At 42.7% G+C, this 27,437-nt stretch overlaps 2 protein-coding genes and 1 long non-coding RNA gene across 11 annotated transcripts in view; 1 reads left to right on the forward strand and 2 right to left on the reverse strand.

The window, feature by feature from the left end:
• GPR155 (G protein-coupled receptor 155) overlaps positions 1 to 16,293 on the reverse strand; it is a 36,933-nt gene extending 20,640 nt beyond the window's left edge. For 2 of the 3 annotated variants that reach the window (XM_083628450.1, XM_083628451.1), the window contains exons 1-4: positions 15,732 to 16,293; positions 9,044 to 9,551; positions 1,166 to 1,565; positions 230 to 395 (exon numbers count right to left, since the gene is read on the reverse strand). In XM_083628450.1, the coding sequence (XP_083484576.1) occupies positions 230 to 395; positions 1,166 to 1,565; positions 9,044 to 9,515 (1,038 nt within the window). In that variant the 5' untranslated portion in view covers positions 9,516 to 9,551; positions 15,732 to 16,293. Of the gene's footprint in view, positions 1 to 229; positions 396 to 1,165; positions 1,566 to 9,043; positions 9,552 to 14,827; positions 15,037 to 15,731 lie in introns of those variants that run through there. The other variant, XM_083628452.1, reaches the window with a different exon arrangement.
• Positions 16,055 to 18,265, forward strand: LOC310743642. 2 transcript variants are annotated; one of them, XR_014539130.1, is made up of 3 exons: positions 16,067 to 16,181; positions 17,218 to 17,253; positions 17,977 to 18,265. It is a non-coding gene; the product is annotated as an uncharacterized lncRNA (long non-coding RNA). The 2 variants fall into 2 exon arrangements; XR_014539129.1 differs by lacking the exon at positions 17,218 to 17,253 and having other exon boundaries at positions 16,055 to 16,181.
• Positions 18,266 to 18,332: 67 nt separating this feature from the next.
• Positions 18,333 to 27,437, reverse strand: part of WIPF1 (WAS/WASL interacting protein family member 1) — a 61,836-nt gene continuing 52,731 nt past the window's right edge. For all 6 annotated transcript variants that reach the window (XM_083630864.1, XM_083630869.1, XM_083630865.1 and 3 more), the window contains 3 exons: positions 26,990 to 27,211; positions 24,705 to 24,818; positions 18,333 to 22,914 (listed from right to left, as the gene is read on the reverse strand). In XM_083630864.1, coding sequence (XP_083486990.1) covers positions 22,859 to 22,914; positions 24,705 to 24,818; positions 26,990 to 27,211 — 392 coding nt within the window. In that variant the 3' untranslated portion in view covers positions 18,333 to 22,858. The remainder of the gene's footprint in view (positions 22,915 to 24,704; positions 24,819 to 26,989; positions 27,212 to 27,437) is intronic.

The raw sequence follows: 27,437 nt of genomic DNA on the forward strand, positions 1-27,437 counted from the left end.
AGCCTAGAGGCTGTATCTATATCTATATCCATATCTACACCCAGAACTGTTTTACTGAGCCTTATCTTCTGCAACAGTAACCTATCTAAACCTTTCTCAGCTTCTGTGTGATGACTGGTACTGGGAGCAACCACTACTGTGTGGATATCTCACCTGAGATTCCCAACAAAATCAATTTTTAGGTCTGCCCTAAGTTTACATTTGTTCACTAATTGTTCAGGAGACATACAATTTCAACCTCCATGTTGAACTGAGTTGCAAATATAGCTACACCAGGAGCTGATGGAAAGACACCATACAGAAATGCATAGTTTGATAAACTGGTGTGGTTGACCACGCTGTCGCTCTTGTCGAACAGTTCCACCATTTCCCTGCATAGAAGCGGCATCAACAGCCTACAACAAAGAAGGGGAAAAGGAAACACAAATTACCCAGCGCCAATCTTAATATTTTCTAGCCTCAAAATGCAGTCGTAAGGAATACTGGAATGAAACAGCAGGAAAGAACAAAGACAATCTTTTGAAAACACTACTTGCTACAATTCAATGCAAAGTTACACTCTTAACACCCATTGAGACTTAAGTGTCATGCTGGAAGACATATAGGAATTCTGCTTTAAATTTTGCCTGTGTGTTTTAAGTAGTCATGCTTGTGAAAATATTAGTTAATCAGATGATTCATCAGCTGCAGCTTAAGATGTAGATGTTGAGTCACCTACAGAGTGATCTCCTTAATTACAGTTTACGGATGCTTGATGAATTCAATCATTTTGCCACTTCCTCCTTTAGCACCTCCACTGCTCCAGAAGGTTGGGGGACCTTACACAACCATGTTGGAGGAAGTGCTGGAAGAAGGTTGGCCAAGAAGTCACTCTCCCCACCCTTCCGTCCACAGGATCCCTCTCTACTGGATCAAAAGCTCTCTGTAGATTGAAGGAATCTTTTCATTAGCAGAAGGCAAAGTATAGATACAACCCAATGGGTATAAGAATTGTCCCCCAAACAGCCTAATATGTAGTCCCAAAATGCTAACAGTTAACAGGAAAAATAAATGTTGGAGACCATTCCTGCACCAATTTCATACCGCTTCTATCCTATGAGAGTAGCTATGCACACAATACTGAAAGTAATAGAAACACAAATGTTTGAGAGGGAATCAGACTTACAGTTTAGCTGTGATGAGAAGAATCAGTGCAACAAATGTACCCTTCGTCAGCTTCTTTATTTGGCCCACCATTGTGAGGCCCAGATAAAAGAGTGCTGAGCCAGAAAACGAGCTGCCAAGTCCATCAAAGAAGTTTTCCAAATATTCGGGGATTTTTTGCTTAAGAATGAAGTTTGAGCCAATTCCTATGAAGACCATGAATACAATTGGGTTCTGCAGCACTCGAAGAAGCCCAAGTCCCACAATCTTGATTTTGCTGTGAGAGAGATTTTGATTGTCTCGCGATTTCTGGATTTCACAGAAGATAAATCCTAAGGGATTTAGCATCATAAGAGATATTGGTGCAACCAGGTAAATGTACTGGAGATACTCTGGATATGTTGTTTGATATAAAGCTTCAACTACAACAGAGAGAGATGGAAAAAGAATTATTGACAAGGATTTTAATGGAAATGTTTACATCCACACACATCACTCTATTCTTAAATATATGCAGTTTTTGAAAGTCACATGGGCCCAGATCCAAAGATTTTCATCCACAATCTACTGTTCATGCAGGAGAGCTCTCTTAGGCAAGCAAGCAAGCAATCATTACATGTGTGTTATATGCATATGTGTGTGTGTGTGTGTGTGTGTGTGTGTGTGAGAGAGAGAGAGAGAGAGAGAGAGAGAGAGAGAATATGAAGTGGGTGGTTTTATCTTGCACAGCAACTTCAAAAAGTTATTTCGACTGCGCGATTAAAGAAATCAGTTGATTTAACTGCTTGACTAAAATTGACACAATTAACCAACTGATTCAAATGTGCATTAGTAAAAATAGTTCTGAAACAAAAAAACAACCCAGAGTTTATTTTTAGGTACAGGGGAAAAAAGTGTTGACAACATTGAATGGCTTAAAATCTTTCCATACTAGATTGCTCTTCCAGTAAACTGATGCACTCCCTTTGCTCAGATCCTGAAGATTGTATGCAACTAAGTCTAGTGTTAGAAATCCTCCAGGCACCAGGCGAATTTTGCAACTGGTGTGGGTTTAATTGTGACCACATGGAGCTCTCTAGATGCAGATGTCAGATTGGCAACTGCCGTATCTATCTGGCTGGCCCCTCCAGCTTTCTGAAGCAGGCAAGGAGAAGAGCTTATTGAATGCATTTATATCCCTTCCTTTTCTCCAAGTACATGGTTCACACACACACCCCGGCTTGGTTAACCCCCACAACAACCCTGTGAAGTAGGTTAAGAGGCTGTGCCTGGCCCAAGGTCACCCAGTGAGCTTCATGGTTTAGATGGGATTTGAACTCAGGTCCGAGTCCAGCAGTCTACACTACCCTGGCTTCCTAGAGTCCTTCTGCTTATGGGGCAGCTATATGAATTTAGGTGAATAAATATGGGGAAAGCAAAATGTCACTTAAGAGAAGGATCTGAAATATTTGCCTTGAAGCATGGATTTGTTTTATTCCAGATTGTTTCAATGTGTTGTAAACCACTTTGAGATTTTTTCCCTTTATAATAATAACAACCACTTTCACTGGGCGGTGGGGATGGCGCCTAGACATTCCTTTATGGCGAACGTAACCCTGGTTTAAGGGGGCCATTTGGCAATTAGCTTATATATCTGAGTTTCTAACATTGACGAAGTCCTACTCGGAGCGGAGAAACCGGAATTAATGAAGCTAGGGTGCACAATGAACTTCAACGAGTCTATTCTGACTAGGACTAGAATCAAAGAGTTGGAAGGGACCACGAGGGTCATCCAGTCCAACCTCCTGCAATGCAGGAATATTTTGCCCAATGTGGGGCTTGAAAACATGACCGTAAGTTTAGAGAGTCTACTAGCTTTGGGTACTGCTCCCTGAACTTTGAAAAACAATCCAGCACTCGCATTAACTTGCTCCCATTAGGTCTGCCCTCATTCCATTGTTGAAACCGCATTCACATTGTGCTACACTCAGGATAATAATAACAATTTATTATTTATACCCCACCCCATCTGGCTGGGTTTCCCCAGCCACTCTGGGCGGCTCCCAACAGAATATTAAAAACATGATAAAACATCAAACATTAAAAGCTTCCCTAAACAGGGCTGCCTTCAGATGTCTTCTAAAAGTCAAATAGTTGTTTATTTCCTTGACATCTGATGGGAGGGCATTCCACAGGGTGGGCGCCACTACCGAGAAGGCCCTCTGCCTGGTTCCCTGCCACCTCACTTCTCGCAGTGAGGGAACTGCCAGAAGGCCCTTGGAGCTGGAACTCAGTGTCTGGGCTGAGCAATGGGGGTGGAGACACTCCTTCAGGGATACCAGGCCGAGGCCGTTTAGGGTTTTAAAGGTCAGCACCAACACTTTGAATTGTGCTCGAAAAAGTACTGGGTGCCAATGTAGGTCTTTCAGGACCTGTGTTATATGGTCTTGGCAGCCACTACCAGTCACCAGTATGGCTGCCGCATTCTGGATTAGTTGTAGTTTCCGGGTCACCTTCAAAGGTAGCCCCTTATAGAGCGCATTGCAGTAGTTCAAGCGGGAATAAAATACCAAGCGTTGGACTGTATCCCTCCCATCGCCATGAACAAACAGTCACAATCTAATAGAATGCTTTCTATTACAAAATGCCCGGTACAAAATACCCGCAGAGGCTCCTGCCTCCTGCATGTGTGAATGCCGTCTTTCAGATTTAGGTCCATACAAATCTGGGACACATCAATGAGGCTCTGATCTTTAAACCAGACTTCTGAAGCTACTACTAAGCTTTAAGGAAAGGGCCACTTGGCTTCTGTCAACCACATCTTCTTTATGCACCCATCTGTACATTCAAGAGTGCTACCGGACTGTAAAGAGATCGGCAACTGAAAGTCCTAGAAATTTTGCTGCCTTAGCTAACTATTCACAACCCTGTTTAATCTATGGGCAGAGTTCAAGCGTTTGCTGCTGGAATATTAACCTGTGACTCTGTTGTGGGTCCTTATCTGCAGGGATTATGTGGCGACAATAAAAGATCCCAGGCAGTTATTCTGGTGACATTAAGCGCTTGCAGGAAAGAGCTTTGCAGAACGCCTGTTAAAACGCCACAGGTGCTATTCCAAAGCTGGTACAAGGTTAACTGCAAAACAACAGCAGAAGAAGTAATATAAAAGACAGTATGAAGCACACACCGATTCTGAGATGAAATGTGCACTAGGGAGCCCAGTTACACAGCATGGAGATTTGTGATAGACTGTGGTATCAGCTGCTATTCAAACACACAAAGAAGTGGTAAAGCTTCACCTTGAACCAGTTGAGAGTAAGGGAAGCCTTGGGCTAAATAAATATAGCACTGCATATAGCCTGGCCCTTTTAAGGTGCCACCTTAGAAGCATAGGAGATGAGGAGAAAAGGGCATCTATGGTAACAGAACATGCTAGCAAGCCACATTATGGCATGAAGATGACAAGCGTTGGCCCAGAAACCCTCGCTGCTTTCGCACAAAGGTCCTTCAGGAATACATGAGGCTGAAAGCATTGACAGAAAGCAAAATGCACCCCCCCTCTAGCCAAAACCTAAATAAAAAATTTTACGGTGTTACTGAACTGCAGCCGAACGCTCAATGTAGCTCACAAAATATTTAAAGGAAACAATGCAAACATATTAAAACTGTACTTGGGGGGGTGTCAAAAAATCCTGGAAGCAACAACAGCATGTCTCCCCAAGCAGGAAGTAAAATGTGACACTACCACAGAGAAGGCAGTAACATAAACGCCAAGGCCACCCCCTCGAGCTGCCACAGTTTTATATGAGAGAGGGCATTTCTATAGGCGAGTCCTATAGAGATATAAAGATTGTGCCTGAAAACTATCCAGCAGTCCATGAAGTTTTTCTGGCTATCACAACAGCTTGCCATCTACATTTTACACTCCTGTATAGAGAAAAGGTGTATGCAAATTAAAATCATTTGCATGCATGTGCTTAATTAGTTGCAAGGTGGTATTTTGAGAGCAAAAGTCAAGTTGTCACCTAATTTAGATTTGGGGTGAATGCCCTGATACAGTCAAATGTAAAGAGGAAGGAAAGAGAAGCAGCAATGGCAAAGCAGAGACTTGGTGTCTTTGTGAGAGCCAGTGTGGTGTAGTGGTTAAGAGCGGTGGACTCATAATCTGGGGAACTGGGTTTGCATCTCCGCTCCTCCACATGCAGCTGCTGGGTGACCTTGGGCTAGTCACACTTCTCTGAAGTCTCTCAGCCCCACTCACCTCACAGAGTGTTTGTTGTGGGGGAGGAAGGGAAAAGGAGATTGTTAGCCGCTTTGAGACTCCTTAGTCTCAAGGAGACTTAGTGATAAAGTGGGATATCAAATCCAAATCCAAACTCTTATCCCTCTTTGCAAACACAGGGAGAAAATCCCAGGTGCTCCCCTATTTGGTAGAAGAAATCCAGAAAAGGAAGCCACAGGGATTCAAACCGCACTTATGTTCGTAGCAACAGGTTTCATATCTTACAAGTTGTCTGCATATTCTCAAACTTGACACAAACAACTTCACTGGGAATTGTTGGAGAAGAGGTCAGGCCCTATATGCAAAAAACCTCACCTGTCTTGAAAAAACTCCCAGCTGTATTGGATTTCTAAAATACTCAAAACTCCATTTCCCCTCAGAAAGTCAAATGTTCCATTTTGTTTACAATTTCTCCACTCAGCATAATTAGAATTACTCATGGTATGTGGTGCTTAAAGGACACCTAACTAATGTTTAACTATCTCCTGTTAAGTCCCTTTTAATGATGGGAGTAAAAAACCACCAGGATTTGCAGAGCCAATGTTTTCTGCCGCATTGCGCCATTCAAGGACTCTCAGCTTACCTCTCCCAGCTGAGAAGCATAATCTCTTAAAACAGATTAGCTGTTATATGCTCTTAAATCAGGGTGGGGCAGAGAGAGAACATGAGAACCAGTCCTAAAACATCCCCCCCCCCCCCGCATGGACCACTTGAAAATTGCAGAGGGGTTATTAGCAGAGCACAGAATGAGCTGCTTTTCTCCTTCAACACTGCCTTTGTCAAAACCAGCACCGTGTTATGAGAGTCACAGAGGGGGCTCGTTCTCAGCTGCCAGAGAAAATAAGTACAGAGCCACACAGATTCTTGAGTGTTCCATCAGTGCTCCAGAGATCAGCCGAGTGGAGCATGTGGACCACTGCTTGATGGTCTCTGTCTCAGAATACAGAGGAACTGTGATGTTGGCATTGGTCAGTTTCGAGAAACAATGGATTGCATTTCCAGGAGTTAAGTCAAACTGCTGCGTCAGCAGCAACAAAGTGACCTCCCCAGGGTGCAAGCCTGGGCAGTGAGTAAGGCGGTCTTGGGCTGGCTAGATGACAAGGCCTTGCTAATGTGGTTCAAAGGAAAGCAGAGCAATGTGTTTGGCACCAGTGTGGTTTTAGGAGTTGCTGGAAGGAGCCAACCAACTGCCTTAGGAGCTCCATTTTGAATTTGTGTAGGGTTTCCTCCGTAGTCTTTTCTTGTCCCAAAGATATTCCACAAGGCAGCGGATTACCAGCCATCTTAATCAAGATAGTCTTAGAAAGATTGGCCAATGTTAAGAAGAAAACTCACTACAGTGGTACCTCTGGTTGTGAACGGGATCCGTTCCGGAGGCCCGTTCGCAACATGAAAAGCCCGCAACCTGAAGCGCCATATCTGCGCAGGTGCGTGGCGCAATTTGGTGCTTCTGTACATGCGCAAAGCATGATTTAGCGCTTCTGCGCATGCACAAGCGGCGAAACCCGGAAGTAACCCTTTCCGGTACTTCCGGGTCGCCGTGGGACGCAACCTGAAAAAACGTAACATGAAGCAAAAGTAACATGAGGTATGACTGTAGTCTCTTCTGAAGTGTATGCAACACACACACACACACACACACACACGCACACACACACACACACACACTGAACTAAACTCAAGGCTGCAGACTACAATTCTGCACATATGCAGAAACGCCACTGCATGCAGAATTCTATTGAACTCAGCTTTAAATATAAAACTTCAATCCCATGGGAAAAAACCACTCTCTCTCCCCATCACTAGCAGGTGCAGGAACAAATTAGGCATACTGACTTCATACTGATTTCTAACATTCCCTATCATTCTGTCTCATTGATGACCACTCTGCTGAAGTGATTTAATCACATTCACTTAAACTTAAGCACTAATGGCAACTTATCTAACTAGCCAAAAGGGAAAACAAACAAACAAAATCCAAAAACAAAAGAATGAATTGGAATTAACTTCAAGCTTCCTTGATCAAAACAGTCAAGGCTCCACACATCCTGGGTCAATCCACTTTGCAAGCCTTGTTTTTGTTCTGCTTTCTTAAAGCAGAACACAGCTGGTAGGATCTGGGCACAAGCAGAAACATTAACCTGCTCACTAAGCCAAAAGCCTCTCAAACTACAGTTTTATATGCAGGCATGCTGCCGAAATTGCATCGAAGTCAACAGGGGTCGATCAATTTAACTGTCAAGGCCATTCACAAAAAGCAGTCATCATCTGAACTGGCTCCAAGACAGCTTCTTTCTGCTGGATCAACTGAATATTGCCAACAATGCTAAAAGTCCAGTCCTGAGTGATCCCCTAACAAGGGTTTTCAGTGAGGCATAATGACTTCTCCAACAGTATACAGCACTATAGACGCATGCATGAGTTGTATCCAAAGGTGCACAGGAATTTTTGCTGATGGAAATATTTGCTTTACTTGTTCTAGAATATTGCACAACGAAAATGAAACCACATCCCAATATATTAATCCACTTGTACAGCAGGTTGTACAGGCTGGGCAACTTTCTGCCCAACCAAAAGCATGAGAACAGTTATAGGACCTTCCTATTATATCACCGGATAAGCCTTTGTGTACATGTTTGCAGAACAGTGCCAATGGCCACTTTTCCAACCCTTGCTTGTGGTTTTCTTTTTCTTTTTTGGGGGGCATCCAACCAATTCTCTGTGACAGGGAGCCAATCTTTGTATGTGAAGACCTTAGATGCAAGCAAGCATCACAGCTAGTTAAAGTAACTGCTGGGTACAAAATAATTGCCTGAACTAAATTACTAAAGAGTGATCTTGGATACAGATTCTAAAAGAAAGAACTCTTCCCATTTTAGCCATATTAACATAGATTTGGATGGAACACTGCTTGTGGAAGAAGACAGACGGCTGTTTCAGCTTCCCTTCTTTCTGCAGACCACTGTGCCACCTAAAAACATGCAGTTTGAGGGTCCTCTGGAATGGCGTGGGAGGCTGCAGGGGGGGGGGGAATCACCAAAAAAGACTTCTCTTTCTATTAGCTGAAGCTTCCAGAGAATGCAAACTTTTTCCATGAATGGAGGGAGTTCTCCTAGTCATTCCCACTGGGAATGTTTAGTCTGTCAACCTACTGGTGTACATTATTGCCAATCACCCCAGAAAATCAACACAAGAACTGGAAAAATAAGAAGTATTCAACGGGATCAATTTTTAGTGGTAAAGAAATGAAAAAGTTCTAGTGCTGCCAAGAGCACCTTACATTGAAAACATGCCTTCTCACTGAACAATTCTGAGTGAAACTGACAGACAACAACAACTACTTGGGTAGTACATGGCTTTGCTTATTAGAGTGGCTGGGTAACTAAGCCAGATGGGTGGGGTATACATAACAAAATTATAATTATAATTATTATTATCTCATCGGTTCTGCTTCATGCGACTCATAGTGCAACAGAATGTGCTCTTTCTCAAATTCAAAAGCACAAATTAGCAGCTGTAACAACAGTGCACGCACTGTGTACATCATCAATGCAAACAAGTCACTATGCATTCCTAAGGCACAAAGTGTTATGAAACAATCTCATTACAAACAAAAAAATACGTAAATTTGTTTCTTACCTATAGGATAGCCCAGTGCAAAGTCATTGCTCTGAGTAGCAAAAATAGGAAACAGTCCAGCTCTGCTAAACCGCCTCTCAGGAGTAGCTATCAACAGTGTTAAAATGCAGACCAAGAAGAACACTGATGCTTTGGCAACAAGGATGCTGTATAAGAAGGACCAATTCACGTTGGAAAAATTCAGTACAACCATGTTTTTGAACAATAAAGCTGGGAGTGCAAAACAGGAGACAAAGTTTCCGAGTCCTTTGGCCTGAGTTGATGTGATTATGTTAACTCTTCCAGCTATATATCCACAAAGGATTATGCCAAAGCATTGTAACAAGGCAGGAAAAAGCTTACTTATTGACATAGAAGGAGAATTGCTGGTGAAGTTCAGCTGGTACCCAAATCTGCCTGAAAGCATATTGGACATATTGGCTGAAGAAGAGAGATTCTTTGTGCTGACGTACGTGTAAATATCCATATTCATTCAGCGCTTCTGAAAACGTAGCACGTGGATTCTGATCTGTAAAACAAGGAAGGCAGCGTCCGTTATTGTATTGCAGTGAGATTGAGAAAGCCCCTCACATCGCAGTAAAATGGAACGAAAACAGGAACCCTAAAAGGGAACTGGAAGTAGGAGTCAGGGCCAATAGGGAGCCGAAATAAATATTATTCCGTTGAAAGAAAAGATAAGATAGCACATCTAAAGAACTGTTATCCTTAAGCAAGATAACACAATTTCTCCATAAAAAAACACACGTTTGTCTAGATTTTATTTATTTTAAAATACCAAAACATGATTTTCAGAAGTTTATTTTTTCTTCTGTTTTCCTATAATCAAACTATTTCAGCAAGTTTTATGATTTCAATCATTTCTAGATTTGATGTCAGGTCACTAAAGCATGCCATACTGAAGAATCAAAATCGGTGGGTTCAGGGAGAAGGACTCTGGACTTCATCAGCAGCAGAAGCCATAATACAATCATTTGTCATGCATCTCAGTGTAGAGATAAGACCGTTTATCACATAATAAAGGGAACACTGTACATGTTCAGCCACACATGCATCTCCAGGGCAAACAACGAGATGCACTGGTCATCCAGTTCCAATGGAGTCGCAGTATCAGCAAGATCTTCCCTCACAGAAAATGCAGGAAACTTGCCATTCCCATGATGCACCTGGCTGCCTAGCTGCTATTATAAGCTGCTGCAGATGGGCAAATTGTGCTTCTCTCAGCCAAACTGCCATGTCACTGTTGTATGGGCAGCTCATTATACAGTGGCTTGTTGGTGATCAAGAGGAGCAAAATAATATCACAGAGGCCACAGAATGTTGAGGGTCAGGATTACCCTCCAAGATAAAAAGGGTGAAGAGAGAGAAGAGGCCTGCTTGAGCCCCACAGGTCTGGATGGCACCAAGAACAAGAGTGTTCTTGTTAGTGCATTAGGATGCCGTGCAACCGTTGTTGTTGTTGGTTGTTGTTACAGGTTGTTGTTACACTTGGTAGAATGCCTATGAGTTTGAAGACAAAACACAGCCCACTTAAATTAAGATAGTGGTGTCTATATATTTAGGGCACTCCTTGCATACATACATAAGGTTGTACAGTGGTACCTCGGGTTACATACGCTTCAGGTTACAGACTCCACTAACCCAGAAATAGTACCTCGGTTTAAGAACTTTGCTTCAGGATGAGAAGGAATCGTGCAGTGGTGGCAGCGGAAGGCCCCATTAGGTAAAGTGGTACCTCAGGTTAAGAACAGTTTCAGGTTAAGAACGGACCTCTGGAACGAATTAAGTACTGTACTTAACCCGAGGTACCACTGTATATAAGGTTGTTACCTCAAGTTGAGAACTCTGCCCCAGGATGAGAACGGAAATTGTGTGCCGGCGGTGCAGCAGCAGCAAGAGGCCCCATTAGCGAAAGCACACCTCTAGTTAAGAACAGTTTCAGGTTAAGAATGGATCTCCAGAACAAATTAAGTTCGTAACTAGAGGTACCACTGTATTTCTATTGTTTTACTTAATCTTGGGGGGGCAGCTGTCTCCCTTTGGCTAAACCATGTCAGCATTGTAGGTTGGAATCTTGAAGAGCACTCCTCTTAAGAGGTGTGGCTGCACCCCAAAATGTTGTAGCTGGTTCAGTTTGTATTCCCTATACAGTATAGGTGAATACAGTTGTACCTTGGTTTTTGAACAGCTTAGTTCTCAAACTTTTTGGCTGCTGAATGCCACAAACCCGGAAGTGACTGCTCTGGTTTGTGAACTATTTTTGGAAACTGAATGTCCGACAGGGCTTCCACGGCTTCCGATTGGCTGCAGGAGCCAATCAAGAAGCCGCGCTTTGGCTTCTGAACGTTTTGGAAGTCAAACGGACTTCAAGAATGGATTCCATTCGACTTCCAAGGTACGACTGTACTCAGAAATATGCAGATCAACTGTGCTTTGGAAGGATTCATGATTATGGGCAAAGCAGATTCTTGTGTAAACTGTGTAGGTCTGTCTGTATTTAGTTTCCATTGTGAAGAAAACTGTGGTTTTATTTGCATATTCACAAATAGTAATATATATATTTGGGGGGGCTGATTGTTACAGAAAGGTGATCATTCCTTTCTCATTCATATTTAAGATGTCTGTTAGGCCTTAATTTGGGTAACTTTGTTCAAATATCAAACTGAAACAAGATGCCCTAAAATGTTATCGTAAGCCAAGTGTACGAAATGTCAAAGAGGACAATGTTTCTACAACAAAAGAATCTTTGTAGATAAATTTATCTGCTATTTAATGGAAAATATACTGATTGAATGTAGCTTTTTCCAACCAAGCTGAAGTAAAATCTCTGTAGGAGGAAGCTAGCTGCATAATTTTACCCTTTTGTTACCCTAACTCAAGAGAGATTTTTTAAAGGCATAAATCAGGGGTCAGCAAACTTTTTTTCAGCAGGGGGCCAGTCCACTGTCCCTCAGACCTTGTAGGGGGCCGGACTATATTTTTTTTTTGGGGGGGGGTGAACGAATTCCTATGCCTCACAAATAACTCAGAGATGCATTTTAAATAAAAGGACACATTCTACTCATGTAAAAATACGCTGATTCCCAGACTGTCCGTGGGCCGGATTTAGAAGGTGATTGGGCCGGATCCTGCCCCCAGGCCTTAGTTTACTTACCCATGGCATAAATTGTAGACTTCTTGCAAACCAAGCAAAACCTTCTACAAAATCACCTCATATTTTAAATCTGGGGATCAAACAATCATACCCTGACACAAGACAGATAAAAAAGTGCTATTGTGAAGGTATTTTAATGTTTGAGATGGTTAATAAAGCGCGGGGGGGGGGGGGGACAACAGCAGTCGTCATAGGACCTCCCTCAAATTAAGCAATATCAAATTTTATTAACTCAAAACTCTTAACAGTTCTTTGCCCATCATTGTTTCTCTGAAAGCATCCAAGACACATTACAATACAAAAACACTTATTTCTTTAAAAAACTTCAGATAAACAACAAGAGAATAGAAAACATCTACAAAGCCTAACAATCATAAAAATATTATTCTCCCCAGATGGTAACAACCATCTTTAGACCCCTGGCTTGTATACAAATAGCATAGTCAAATGTTACAGAAGTCACACCTTTCACATAAAATTGTGTATTATCATATGAATTAAGTTTCCTGCTTGGCAGGGGGTTGGACTCGATGGCCCTTGTGGTCTCTTCCAACTCTATGATTCTAAGTTCTCAGAAAGGCTCCTAACATTTGCACCCCAGATGTGAAGGGTTAACATTAATCTCTTTTACAAATAGGAGGCCTGAGTAAACATCAGGTTTCCTTACTAATTCTGCTGACAAAGCAAAGGTCTGACCTGTCCATTTTCATTCATTATGCCCTTATGAATCTAAGGTCCCAGTCGTCACTTAAGTCTTGCCAAAGGACAGGTGTGGAAGCAGACTGCTGCCAAGTTCTCCTACTGAATCTGCTTTCCTCCATGGTTGGTAAATATGGGGCAAGCCTCTCAGAGTCATGTTTTGTCCAAGGGACTGCTGGCCAGCAAGGTCAAATACAGTATACAAAGAGTGCTACTGCCTATCTTTTTATTTCATTGTGGTGTCGTCTTTTTTTAGCAGGAGGGAGGAAGACAGCTTTAACCTTCATGAAACAGCAGTCAGGGAGAAAACCTAAGAGCACAGCATAATGTAACTTCACCCCACCCCACCCCGGTTACCTAAGGTAAAGGTACCCCTGACCGTTAGGTCCAGTCACGGACGACTCTGGGGTTGCGCGTTCATCTCGCTCTATAGGCCAAGGGAGCCGGCGTTTGTCCGCAGACAGTTTCCGGGTCATGTGGCCATCATGACTAAGCCACTTCTGGCGAGCCAGAGCAACGCACGGAAACACCGTTTACCTTCCTGCCAGAGCGGTACCTAGTTATCTACTTGCACTTTGACGTGCTTTCGAACTGCTAGGTGGGCAGGAGCTGGGACCAAACAATAGGAGCTCACTCCGTCGCAAGGATTCAAACCGCCGACCTTGTGATCAGGAAGCCCTAGGCTCTGTGGTTTAGACCACAGCGAAAATAGGACCGCAATAAGTCATGAGTGCCAAAAAACCTAGTTGGTCAGACTACGACCAAATTCATATCCTCAATTGGCCATAAAAAAACCAGAGTGTTCAGTCAGTCACATTCTCATAGACTATTCTGCTTTACAAACCTAGCACAAGGATGATGATGATGATATAATAATAATGGAAGGGATTGAATTACAGATTTTTTTATATAAAAAAGGTTCACAACAGCAGCTAACAGTAGTTAGTATAAATACCAAACCTTTTGACGATTATTTTTATTGCTATTTTCATTAACGGTAGTGCTTTAACAATAGTGGACCAATCAACAGGACAAATATTTTTGGCCAGTCAAATGCAAAACACAAGGTGATCCATATTCTAAGCCAGTCAGCCGCCTCAGTGCTTCTGCCCCCAAATGATTCAATTCCAGTAAAGATAATGGTTAAATTCCTATTTCTACTTTGCCACTCGAGAAAATAGGCTGAACTGAACTGGGCTGACAAAAACAACCATCCTAAAAAGATTTGCCAGTTCTATGCACTGTATGCAAACAGTGCCAATGGACCAGATGGTGATATGCTGTGATATTCACAAACAACCCTGTTTATGATCAAGCATGCAAGTCTCACTGAAATCATGCCACATTAATAAATAAATAAAACAAACCACCACCTAAATATCTGAAGTATAATATCACAATGCTATCAATATTATTTGTAGGGCTGCTGCCTCGTTAAGAAAGAATGGTTGATTGATTATATGAACTTTAATTGGCTGCCCAATTAAATCCCGATATGCAATCAAAGGAGGGTTCTAAAGAAAAATATGCTTGCTTCATTTTTAGATGAGGCACACATGCACCACTTCAAGCATATTGCCTCACATATAGGAAGGAATGCTTGTCAAGGTGGTATATTGTTATACATGGTTTATGTAGCATCAAAAGCAGTCAAACATTTTAAAGTCTAAGACACTACCCTAAGACCAAGTAACTGCAACTGCAGTTGCAGTTTGGAAGAAGAACGTAACAAAATATTTTACTGCACGTTAACACCACAGTTATGACTAAATGCTGCAATTACACCTCCAAAGTGTGAAAAACACCTACTCAACCTACCAAAAAATCATCTGCTGATTTAAATAAGAACAGGATGCACCTAACTTTCTGTCGACTTTAAGAAAACTCATTTCCCCCATCAACCTGTAAAAGGGGGAACCGATATTCACCATCACCTTATGGAACCAGATACCCAGCTGTTCTCTTCTTGCAAAAAAAAAACCACACCTCTTCGATTGGTTTCAAACGCAGATAGGGCGATTTAAAGAGAAACCACACAAATGCCTTGTAAATTGTCCCCCACCGCCCACGACTTGGCTTATCCGGTTTGCAACGCGCGAAAAGGCGGTCCGAGATGCAAACCGCTGCCGGTCTGCGATTACTTGATTTAAAGGGAAAGGGTCGCCGCCAATCCGCCCGCGGCAAACGCCTTGCACCCACCCCGAAAGACGCGCCGCAGCCAATGGGATCCTGTTTACCAGAGAGGGCGATTTGCTGGTGGAGAGTTTGAGCCAGACGCGGCGGCCCTCGCGCGCCGGCGGACGAACCCGAAGGGGAGACCCCTCAACGCAGACGCAATACGCGCACGCAACCACATGGCAACCTGAAGCAGAGGGCAGGAGTCGCCCCGCAACTGCACCGACCCCAATAAAAGCCGTGCACACAGACACGTCCCAGAAACCCCGTAAATGCAAAGTCACCTGGCAAATGCAAAGTCATACAGTCCCAAGTCTTTGCGCGCTGGCCCTTTTGGGGTGGCTTCACTTTGGGGCGGCCCCGCTGGGTAATAATAATAATAATAATAATAATAATAATAATAATAATAATATGGTCCTAAGTGTTCGCAGGGGGCTCTGCTTCCAGCCCCCCCTCCCCCAGCTCTCTCAGTCTCCCACTGCCCTCGGAGCAGTGGCTGCCGTCCAAGGTGAACCTGGCGCGGCATGTGGAAAGGCGAGCGGGGTCTCCCTGTTGCTGTTTGGGAGCAGAGTCAAGGCGCGGGGGTTATGGAAGGAGAGAGAAGGAAGGAAGGAAGGAAGGAAGGAAGGAAGGAAGGAAGGGGGTCCCCTTTCCCTCGTTTACCTGCCCTCGCCCTACGGCGGCTGCAGCAGCAACGGCAGGCAAAGCAAAGCGGGCATCTCCGGCCCACGGCGCCGTTGTCGGCTGGGCGCCCGGGAGCAGCGCGCGTGGGACGGAGCCGGCGGCGCGTGAGCTCAGCGCAGAGGCGGGCCTGCCCGCCAAAACCCGCCCCGCCGCGTCCGAGGCGCAAAAGGCTCTTTTTAAGATGGCGGCGGCGGCGGCAGCAGCTGCTGCTGTGTTTTTTGTTGTGCTGCTGCTGCTGCAAACCAGAGGCCTTGGAGATTCGCGCCAAGCAGCAGCCGCTCGCTCGCCTCCAGGGCACCTGGCGTCTTTTCCCAAGAGCTCTCTGGTTTAGTTGGCCAAATGAAGGTGTGTTTTTTTTTTCTACGGAAGGAGCCGCCTTGGGCTGCACGCGCTTTTCTCTGAGGGGGGAAAAAGTCCCGTTTTCTTTAGGTAACCCGCTTCTTGGGTAACACCCACAACCTCACGGCAGCACAGGGTTGTCGGAATGGTGGGGAGGAGGAGAAGCACCCGTGCGCCACCCCGAGCTCCTTCGAAGAAAAAAGGCCCAGAAATATAATAAGTAAATAAAAGCACATGGCTTACCCCTCCCCCACTCACAAAGGATCATGGGAGCTGTAGTTTAAGGTGTCTGGGAATTGTAGCTCTGTGAGGGGTCAACGACTGGATTCCCAGAGACTTTAGATCAGTGGTTCCCAACCTTTTTTGAGGGGCCATGCCCCACCTAAGCATCTCTAAAATCCTGATGCCTACCCCCATCCCGACATATAATTCTTAATATTCAAAAAGTGAACTATTCACGTGGAGGATGCCTAAAAGGCCCTTCACTGTTAACTCATTCTCGAACTGCCCCTCTTAAAAATCAAATTGCCCCCTTGTGGGAATCACATTGGGAATCACAGCCTTAGATTAAATAAGCCAACAGCCTGTGTTCACCAGAAACCCCTAAATTTATGGGCCATGAGTGTCTTAAATCTTTACCCCTATTTTCAATGGAGGTATTCAAGGGTAGCTCTACCGGCACCTTTTAAAATACGGTATTATATGTTTAAATATCTATATATCTATATATATCTATATATCTATATATATATATATATATATATTCATATATAAGAAAAGCACTGGCTAAAAGTGTGACAGTAGCAACGTCATGGTATCGACACCTTTTTCTGGAAGAAAAGCACTTATTATTTTTATTTGGGATGCCCTTTTAAGAATTCACATTCTTCTGCTAAACCGCTAGGATATTAGCTCTCTAGTGTTTAGAAACGAAGAAAGCGCTTTATAGGCAGAAGCACACAGGATGAAGGAAGTGGCAGCATCCTCTCACCACAGCATCCCATTATGGATGAAAGGGAGATGGACAGAGAACATCCCTCTCCCAACAGCCAGATTGCTGCTACTGGTTAAGAAACGGGCTTGGGGGCCTTCCGACCCCTTACTTACCATTCTCTTTCCTCTGCAGATCCAACGTGGCAGCCCTTGTGTGGCAGGGTGAAAGGTGAGGAAAATCCCCCAGTTCTCCAGATCTGACTCTGGCCCCTCATTTGCCCTTAGTACCATAGCCTGCATGACAATCTATCTGTAGGCAAATGACTTTCTGTGAAATGCATTATGCAAAGCACAACCAGGTTTTGTTTTTTGTTTTTTAAAAAAGCAAGATGCTAATATTCTGATAGGTATTAGCTATAGGCTGCTAGAGGTGTGACATTAACAGAGATAAGCTACTTAAATAAGGATCTGGGCAAAAAAAAAATTGAGAGGAAGAGAGACTGAACAGGGCATTACATATGGAGAAGGCTGGTGGTTTCTGCAATTGAATACCTGCATTTGGGTAGAATAAGGCAGTCTCCTAAGATTTAGTTAAATTAAATCTAGATTTAATTTAAATCATCCAGTAAATTTAATTTATTGTATTTTTAACCATGGATGGATCCATTTGGCGTTGACAGCTCAATATCCAAACTGTCCTGGATCTCTATCCTGCGAGTTTATATATAGGCAAGTTGGTGATTTTGATGTAGTGGTTTGGATAAAAAGTGCCCTCTAGTGCTGAGTTGTCAACTTACAACTTTATTTACCCAAGTAAAGATTCAAGAGACATGTCAAGTTCCTCATGGGGGGAAGCCTCATATTCATCTTTAAACTCTGTGTATGATCTAACCCCCCTTTTAGTTTAAAAAAAACCACTGTTATTCATAATACAGAAGAAATCGCTCCACAGGAGCTAATGGGAATTGTCGGATTCATCTACATGTATCTACAGGGATCCGTGATATACAGGATGTGAGTGGGCCAGCCTACATGCTTACCGTAATTACAACCCACATGGCTGGCTGCTATACAACAGGCAACAGTAGTTTTGTCATTCACTTTGGTGCCGAGGTGCAATCAAGAGGAAGTTCAGCATATTTAAGACCCCATTCGAATAGTATTTGGACATGGCTAATATTTTTTTGAGATTGCACCTTTGCAGGATCAGTGTAAAATGATAAAGAAGAGTTGTCCGATCACATTGTCCGATCCTAAACACAAACACACACAGGCACACAACAAATACAGCTCCATCTGACAAAACAGTTGCTCCAATTTTATTTTTATTTTTGCTTTGGACAGACACGAGTTTATTTGTTACCTGGTTTCTCACAATTTGAGTCACAGTGATAACATATTTTAAGATATGCATGTTAATAACACAAAGCAAAGTCAAATAAAAAAAATCTTATTTACATTATGGGCATTGTTTTACTCTAATACACCTGTGCAATCTCATATATAAAAAAGTGGTGAGTATGTATTATATCAGAGGTTTCCAAACTTTCCATGTTGGTGACAACATTTTTTAGGCATGCATCATGACACAGTAATTCAGTTTTACTAGTAAACAAGAGGTTAAAGCAAAGAACCCCTTTCCAGCCTCGGGAGGAGCATGGGGAACGTTTAGAAAGCTCTGTATTATATAATGGAACTTGCTCTGTAAGTTCATGATCCATTTGATTCATTCTTTCACATATAAAAACATCTGTAGGGTTTAAAACTTTTGCTCATTTTAAGACCTCGGTCTTAAACTCATTCATTTGGAAGTTGTTTTGATCTACGTAACTTGCCTGAATATACATACCAAAAAGAGTATTTTAACAAGTCTTACTGAAATCCAAAATATTTCTATACAGTGGACTTCAGGGTTAGATGTTAAGACAACCAATGGGAAAAGAGATGGGGCTCAAACACTACACCATATACAAAGTACAATTTTATATTTGAAATTCTGGGGGCTGTGGGAACATGATCTAATTTTTGTTGTTGTTTTAAAAAAGACAGCAGCCATTTGGATATTTTAAAAGTGGCTTTTAAGTAACAGTAAGGCACCACTGGGAAGAATCTTTTGCTTTCTGCTGTTGTACATAGTCAAATAAATATTTACTCTAAAATATCGATAATAAAATGATATGCTAAACTTCAAAATGCTGCTTCTATCCGTGTATCTGGTGAAAGAAAAAGAAATATGCTTTACACCAAACAAGTCCTATTATTGTTTTTCCTTTGAAGTATTTCCTGACAATACTTAACATATACACACACACCAAGGAAGATTCCTATTGCAGAGAAAGTGCTAAAATGTTATCCTCTGAGGAAGACAGAAGCTCCAGGTTTTGCTTCTCTCTCTAAAAGGCCACGTTGCATTCTAAATGCCAAGGCTTTGGTTAGAATTTCAGATAATATTGCACGGGAATTAATTTGCCAATGGTACAGACAATTGGCAGGATCAAATGAAATCACATCACAGAGTTTCTAAATACCATAATCCTGAGAGTTTCTGAGTGGACGTTGTTTGTAAAATCACCAGGTTTTAACCACTGCATGCTTATTCCTTCATTTGTCTGCCCTCTTGACACCTCGCTTTTCATTACATGGCTGTTCCTTGCTGTCAAGCTTTTTTACTGCAAAGATCCAGACTGACTAGCTGAAGAACACAGCTCCAGAACTTGACTCACTCAATGAATAATCCATTGGCAGCAACAAGGAGTAGATAATGCAACCAGCTCCACTCTATTGCATAACCAAATTTCTAACTTGAGCGATCAGTTGAAAGCAGTATCGTCAATTTCTCTCTGCCATCTTTAATCAAGATATTCAAAGAGGGAATTTGCTCTAAAATCAGCTTACACAAAATGTACAGCTTCCGGAGAATTTTTTTAAATTATTTTTTTAAATCCCCACTGTAAAACTTTGTACTTCATTTGTTCTTCGGAAGGCTAAAGTGTTCCATTCCAGGAACAAAAACGTAATAATTTAACATTTTACATCCTGTTTTAAAAAAATAATAACACACACAATACTAATTGAGCTGAAACTGGAACTGTTAATTAATACTGCATATATGTAAAGGATTAAGTGCATAGGAAAAGAGTCTGCTGAAAAATCCATTATTATTGTAGACTATGCTTGATTCCAAAAGGTATTGCAAGATGCTGCTGTGCTTATGGCTGAAAAAAAGTCCTTCCAATTTTGCAACGAGACCTGTGTGGGTAGAATCTTTGGGTCCCTGAATATATTCAACTGCAAGGATTCCATCAGAAGGGTGGGCTCATGGAATGCACCTCAACATAAGACCTAAAGCTACGCAATAACTTTTTTTTCTTTTAATGAAAAAGAGTCATAAAAAAGCTTTTACATACATATTTCTGTACACACAGATTGTAAATGCAAAGCAATGTTTCTCCATCCTAAAGCTCCAGCCTGCTTTATTTATCATCAATGGGAATGCACATAGTCTAAAGTAGTGGCTTCCTAACAGATCACTTGATAATTGCTATGAGTCTTGGCAGACCTCTTGATGATTATTATTTGCCTGTTGTAGCCATTGTAACGAGCAATTACAATTGCAGTGTGAGCTTTAGTTGAATTTTTATGGCTTGTTTTATTTCTTATATTGTACTTTACTATTATTACCATCTGAATTCCATTAAATTCAAATTGTAAGTGTTCTTCACAGACATGCCACAGACCACCTGAATGAAGCTCATGGACCACCACAGTTTGGGAACCTCTGGTCTAAAGCAAAGTGCAACCTTGGCTGCACCATTGTGAATATTTCAGAGTTCTTTTCAAAGCTTCCCCAAAGATCTAAGTATACTTTTCATGTGCATCTCTAAGGAAATCTTGCTCCAACTGTCCCACCACAACTTAACTTTGGATATTATTATACTATAATACACATCTTCCAGCTTCCCACTTTTTCATTCATGACATCACCAGAAAAGTCATCCTTTTGTCTCCAATTTGCATAGTAATGTGTACAAGAGAGCCATCTTCAGAGCTTCCATAAATAGTCATTCCATTCTCAATCATGTTCCAATTAAGGACCACATTTCTCTCATGTGTGTAAAGGTGAATCGCTTGTGAAAGAGTAAATGCACTTATCAACTGTCAGAATGACAAGAAAATTCCTGCGAAAAGTAATGAAATTTTGCAACAAAACCGTAACTTTAAAATGCTGTCCAGCTGTTTTGCACCTCATGGAAAGGAAAAAGCTTGTAACAGGTCAACCAAATGTCTCTTGCTGACACTTCCTGCTTGCAGCTGGATGCTTGATTAACAGCTGCCACATCAAAGGAGAGGGGAGTGTCTTCAGCACACAGGAGCCAAATAAAAAAATATTTTCATAGCTAAGAACAGTTTCAATGGTACCATGAAAGAAATGGAAGCTCAGGGCAGAGGTGTTAGCAGAAAGCCACAGAAAGAGTCCTATTAGCATCTATTGTTGCTTATGTACACTAACTTTGAATATTTGCCTTGCATAGTTCAAAGGAGAGAGCTTTACAACGATTCGTTTTGCAGAACCACCAATTCAGAAGCCATGGGGTAAAACTCACCCCAGAGGAAAAGCCCAACAGCGTAACTGTTAGCAAAAGAAGAACTTAACTTCCAAGATGACAATGACACCTTGAATCCTGTTGTTTTGTAGCACCTGCAAGCCCCAAATTCTTTTTTCTTCTTCCAAAATATGAAACTCCACCAATCCAGCTGTTTGGCTAGAAGACACCCCAGTTTCCAATGCTGAAAAGTCCACCTGCAAGATCTTAGCTGTTTGTTTGTTTATTAATAAAGAAAATGGAGATGTCTGAGCAAACGGTCCCTGCCTCTGGGACAGGAGGAAGGATCTGTGTACACAGTATTTGGTTGTAGACACCTCCCTCCCTCCAGCTAGATTTACATGCTTGGAAGCCTGCTTCCGTGCACGTACTGCCCTGAATTGTGACATAGGCATTTTCGGTGGATTTGTTAAAAGTTGCTACTGATGCTTTGGCAAACACAGAGCAACATTCTTTTGGTCTCTGAAGGGCTACAATTCATTAAAGTTTTCGCAGATTGCCTGAGAGAGAGTAAGAATGTCACATACAATGAATCCCAACTCTTTCCAGAGACGGAATGTATTAAAAGTTGTGCCATGTAGTTCTTTCCCCCTACCTCTAATCGTCAAACTAATTTGATCAATTTGATCAGTAATCTCAGACAAGACTGCAATTGGAGGGGGGGGGAGAGAAAGTGCTACGAATCATCTTTATCATGGAAAGAAATACAGAAGGTTGTCAAGGAAGCTATGCTTCAGGTTAACGTAATAGAGACTTGAATTTTGTAAAATGTTATTGTCCCGCACTACAAGACAAGCTTAAAGTCTTGGCTCTTTTTGATGGTACTGGCAAGACTTGGACTGAGCTCCAAAATGTGATCTATACAGTCCCCACTATGCCTTGCAAGACACTTTTCAAGGTAACAATAGTAATAATAACATACCACTCCCCCAATACTAAGCACCTTATTGGAAGCAAGTCCCCATTAATTTCAAAGTAACTTAAAATCCCCATCAATGGGGATTTGGATTACAGTTCACAAAATCTTTGATTTGTAGAACCAAGGTGGAAATCGGCAGGAATAACCTGAGCAGGATTCTGACAGCTTGATCTGAAAATGATACCGAGAGTGGGATTCCCCAGCCCCCCCAAAAAAGTGTGGTATGAAAGGAAACCTTTTGACAAGACTGCTGGGTTCAAGGGAAATTTCAGAAAAGCAGTCACATCCCCAAAGAGGTCAACAGCCCCACTTCACCTTGGAATAGGTGGAAGTGGCGGAGCACCTCTTTCTCTACGACTGGATCCACCTAAAAGGCAAAAGAAAAGAGATTTCACCTTATTTTTTTATTCACTGAAGCTTATGCTCAAGATATTCAGTTAAAACATCCCCGTTCAATTTTTAAAAAACTCTATTCACTGAACTAGTATTGGATGGATATGAATAATACAAAAATATTTTATGTCATAATTACATGTAGCTGTTACAAACGTGTGGCTAGCTAGCCTACAACATTGTTCATATATACATGGGGGGCGGGGGGAGTTGTTTATTTCAAACTGATAATAGTATGGCACCCGTATCATTGCCCAAAGATGCAGGCATTCATTTTTAAAAGACACATTGCTGGTCAGGTGGGTTTTGAAGGGTTTTCAAGCACCGCAAAAACTTGCAAAAAGGCAAAAAAGGCAAAAAAGAGAGAACACCTGCATGAATGAGGAACAAAATTTATTTATTTTTGGTACTGTTTTCAAGTCTAAGAAAATCCACTACAGTCATACCTCGGGTTACAGACACTTCAGGTTGCCTTTTTTTTGGTTACGGACCGCCGAAACCTGGAAGTACCGGAATGGGGTTACTTCCAGGTTTCGGCAGTTGCGCATGCGCAGAAACGCTAAATCATGCTTTGCACAGAAGCGCCGAATCGCAGCATATGCAGACACGCAGCTGCAGGTTGTGAACGCTGCGGGTAGTGAACGTGCATCCCACACAGATCACAGTTCGCAACCCAAGCGTCCACTGTATCTACTCCAACCTAATTTTAATGAAAAATGTAAACTGCACATGGCCTGGCTCACACCACATGCTAAACCACATGGCTTAGCAAGACCATGCAAACTGGTGGACTCCTGGAGAGGAGGAGCTTACACCCATTTTGGCCCTCCCCAGTCCTTTTTGCTACCATGCTAAGTTAAACCATGGTTTGACTTAGCGTATTATCCAAAAGCAGAAAGCAGAGACATCACCTTGCCAACAAAGGTCTGTATAGTTAAAGCTATGGTTTTCCCAGTAGTGATGTATGGAAGTGAGAGCTGGACCATAAAGAAGGCTGATCGCCCAATAATTGATGCTTTTGAATTATGGTGCTGGAGGAGACTCTTGAGAATCCCATGGACTGTAAGAAGATCAAACCTATCCATTCTGAAGGAAATCAGCCCTGAGTGTTCACTGGAAGGACAGATCCTGAAGCTGAGGCTCCAATACTTTGGCCACCTCATGAGAAGAGAAATCTCCCTGGAAAAGACCCTGATGTTGGGAAAGATGGAGGGCACAAGGAGAAGGGGACGACAGAGGACAAGATGGTTGGATAGTGTTCTCGAAGCTACCAGCATGAGTTTGACCAAACTGTGGGAGGCAGTGGAAGACAGGAATGCCTGGCGTGCTCTGGTCCACGGGGTCACGAAGAGTCGGACACGACTAAACGACTAAACAACAACAACATTATCCAAACTGGGACTCATGTTTAAGGCCGCCTCTCACCACCGTAAGCTAGTACAGATTTGGGAAAGGGAGATGTTTTCAGAGGGAAAGCTGACTAAAGTCGCCCCTTTTTCCCTTCTGTTCATGGAAGCCTCTTCCAGATCAGAGAGCCTTCCATGAGTGGAACGACACAACTAAATACAGTCCAAAGCCATTAAATACAGGGTCTAGGAGTACCCCTCTGTGGTCACTTGTGCAATTTAGGTGTGTCATTTAATAACATGAACGATCTTTCACACGTACGTAGTGATTTCTGAGTGCTCAAAGCCCTTTTTATATAACCTCCGTGATCGCTCCCCAAATGCTCTGCTACCAAGCACCTCGTGAAAGAATACTTACTTCTGTTGTCATTCCTTGCTAGTTTACTGGGGTAGCTTTTGTTCATTGGCACATACGGCTCTGGAGGTGGCAGGTCAGACATAGGATGGAAGGAAAATCTGCTCTCCCACTCATCTGGAGAAAACACAACAATAACAGGCTTTGTAGAACTTTCTGGATTGTCATATTATACATAGGCGACCACCAAAACCTGGGCATCGAGGCTCAGGGTTGAATCCAGCACACCTTAGCTGCGCACCTGTGTTTTCAGGGGTGTGCAATCCCAACCACCATGGGGTTGAATCTCTATTTCCTGACCTGCGCCTTTTGACTGACCAGGAACACACTTCTGTCTTGCCGGGATTAAGTTTTAATTTCATCCAGTCTGTTACTGACACCAGACACTGAAATAGCACTGAGAAAGCTTCCTCAGATTTAGATGGAAAGGAGAGAGGGAGCTGGGCGTCATACACTGAACCCCAAAATTCAGGACAACCTTTCTTAAAAGAGCAGGGGGGGGAGGGACAGGACAGACCCTTGAGGGACGCTACAGGCCAACAGCCAAGCATTGAACCTGAGTCCACCACAATCACCACATTTTGGACCAAAGCCACTGTAAAGCAGGCCTCCAAATCTCATCCCAGTGCAGTGGCCCTGAAGGATACAGGCCTTTTCTGCAGTGGCTCCCCATTTGTGCAATGCTCTCTGCAGGGAGGTTTGCCTGGTGCCTTCGATATACATTTTTTGGATGCTAGGCGAAAACGCCCCTCTTTAAGAAGACCTTATTTGATTGTCGCCCAATGCCCCTTTGAAATGTGCTGGGGGGCTAGTTATTGGGTTGTTTTTGTTTTTATTATGTATTTTGTGTTTTTATATTGTAATTTTATCCTGTGAACTGCTCTGAAGCCCTGTGGGTATAGGGTGGCATACAAATTTAATCGGTAAATAATAATAATACAACACCAAATAAAAAAGATAGGGAAAAAAGCATTACTAACTAAAAGTGCTCATCTGCATTAACGCAAAAAGGACACACGCATTCTACCCTACCCAACTAAAAGATGGGAGTTTTCCAGGGGCCGCCGATTTGATTTGTGCTACCTCATACAAATCCCGCTTCACTTCTGACAAGCCAAGACATCCCACTTGACCTCAGGATTCATCCGAATTTGGTGCACACCCCTAGTATCATTCTACAATACCTGGGACCCAAACAACGTTCTTGCAGTGTTGGTGTTATCAGAATGTCATTACTCGCAAGCGTGTGGGAAGTGCTCCTTAAAATCCTTGCAGTTAACTAAGTCCTCTTCAAAAGGTAGGTACTTGAGTAAAAACAGCATTACAAATGATCTATGATTTTTTAAGTGGCACAGGAACCGGTCTGCTCCATTTTAAGAATTAAGAACTACCTCAATTTTGGTAGCAAATTATAAAACGTTTGCACTGAAGCGTTAAACAGTCGTTGAGCTCCCCACCCACCCCACCCCGTGCAAGAACGTCTCAAAAAGTTGCTGAGCTTGTTTTTGGGAGATCACGGACATTTCTTTTAACATGTAAAAATCTTGGGAGGTTGTATAGTTACAATGGAGTGGACTTGGTGGTGGGATGCAAAATTTTATTCTTATTTATATATGATTATTACTTTGCCAAAATATAATACTACTACTACTAATAATAATAATAATAGTTTTAAAAACGTAAAAATCCTCCCAAAGAGAGGACATGGGGGGCAGATCCTCAGTTTCTTAAGTATTTTTAATGCTTTTTGAGGATTGGGGGGCAGCTGCTCCCCTTCCCCCCCCCCGTCTACGCCCACGCCCACAATATTACAGTGTTTATGCAGTTAATTTCTGGTAAATTGGGTAACTCCACTTTTTCTAAGTTTTTGAAAATAACCAGACATGTAGGGGTTGGAAGAAGTTATTGTTTTCTAGGGATACTGGCACCGTATTCCACCAAATGTTAAAAGTGCGGCACTTGCTGTTAACAACTTCATGGTGAGTGCCGACACCTCTTTTACTCACACACACAAAAGAAGCACTGCAAAAGAGCATATCAAGAGGGCAGAAGAACAAAATTGTAAATTCTTCCATGTACAGCAGTGGAGAGCTGTCTCCCGCGTGACTGGACGGAGTTCTCTCCCTCTCTGGGTTCCACCCAGACAGAGAGAAAAACCCTCCCCACGCACAACGTGCACGCAAGGATTCTTGCAGATGTTCTGCTTTAATTCACGGAAGTCGCTGGGCGCACGCAATACCGCTCTGCACATTGGGATTGCAGGGTGATTGCCACACACACACACACACCATCGCATGAAGAATCCTGGAAGCCGTTTCGCATGGCGGACGAAGGTGGCGGTGGTGGTGGAGGCGCTCCAGAAGCAGGCCTGTCAGGAGGAAGTGGAGGAGGAAGTGGTCCGCCTCTGTGTTTATCAAGCCCGCCTCTGGAAGGAAGCTGTGGGGTAGCTGGCAAGGCCCGTGAAGTGCTGCCGTTTCTGCTTATTGGCGGCGGAGGTGGAGGAAGGGGTCCTGGATATGAAAGAACAAAATAATAATAATAATAATAATAATAATAATAATAATAATACAGTGGTACCTCGGGTTACATATGCTTCAGGTTACATACGCTTCAGGTTACAGACTCCGCTAACCCAGAAATAGTACCTCAGGTTAATAACTTTGCTTCAGGATGAGAACAGAAATTATGCTCCAGCGGCGTGGCGGCAGCAGGAGGCCCCATTAGCTAAAGTGGTGC

Source organism: Podarcis filfolensis (genome assembly GCF_964270895.1).
Source record: "Podarcis filfolensis genome assembly, chromosome: 1".
NCBI classification, from domain to species: Eukaryota; Metazoa; Chordata; class Lepidosauria; order Squamata; family Lacertidae; genus Podarcis; species Podarcis filfolensis.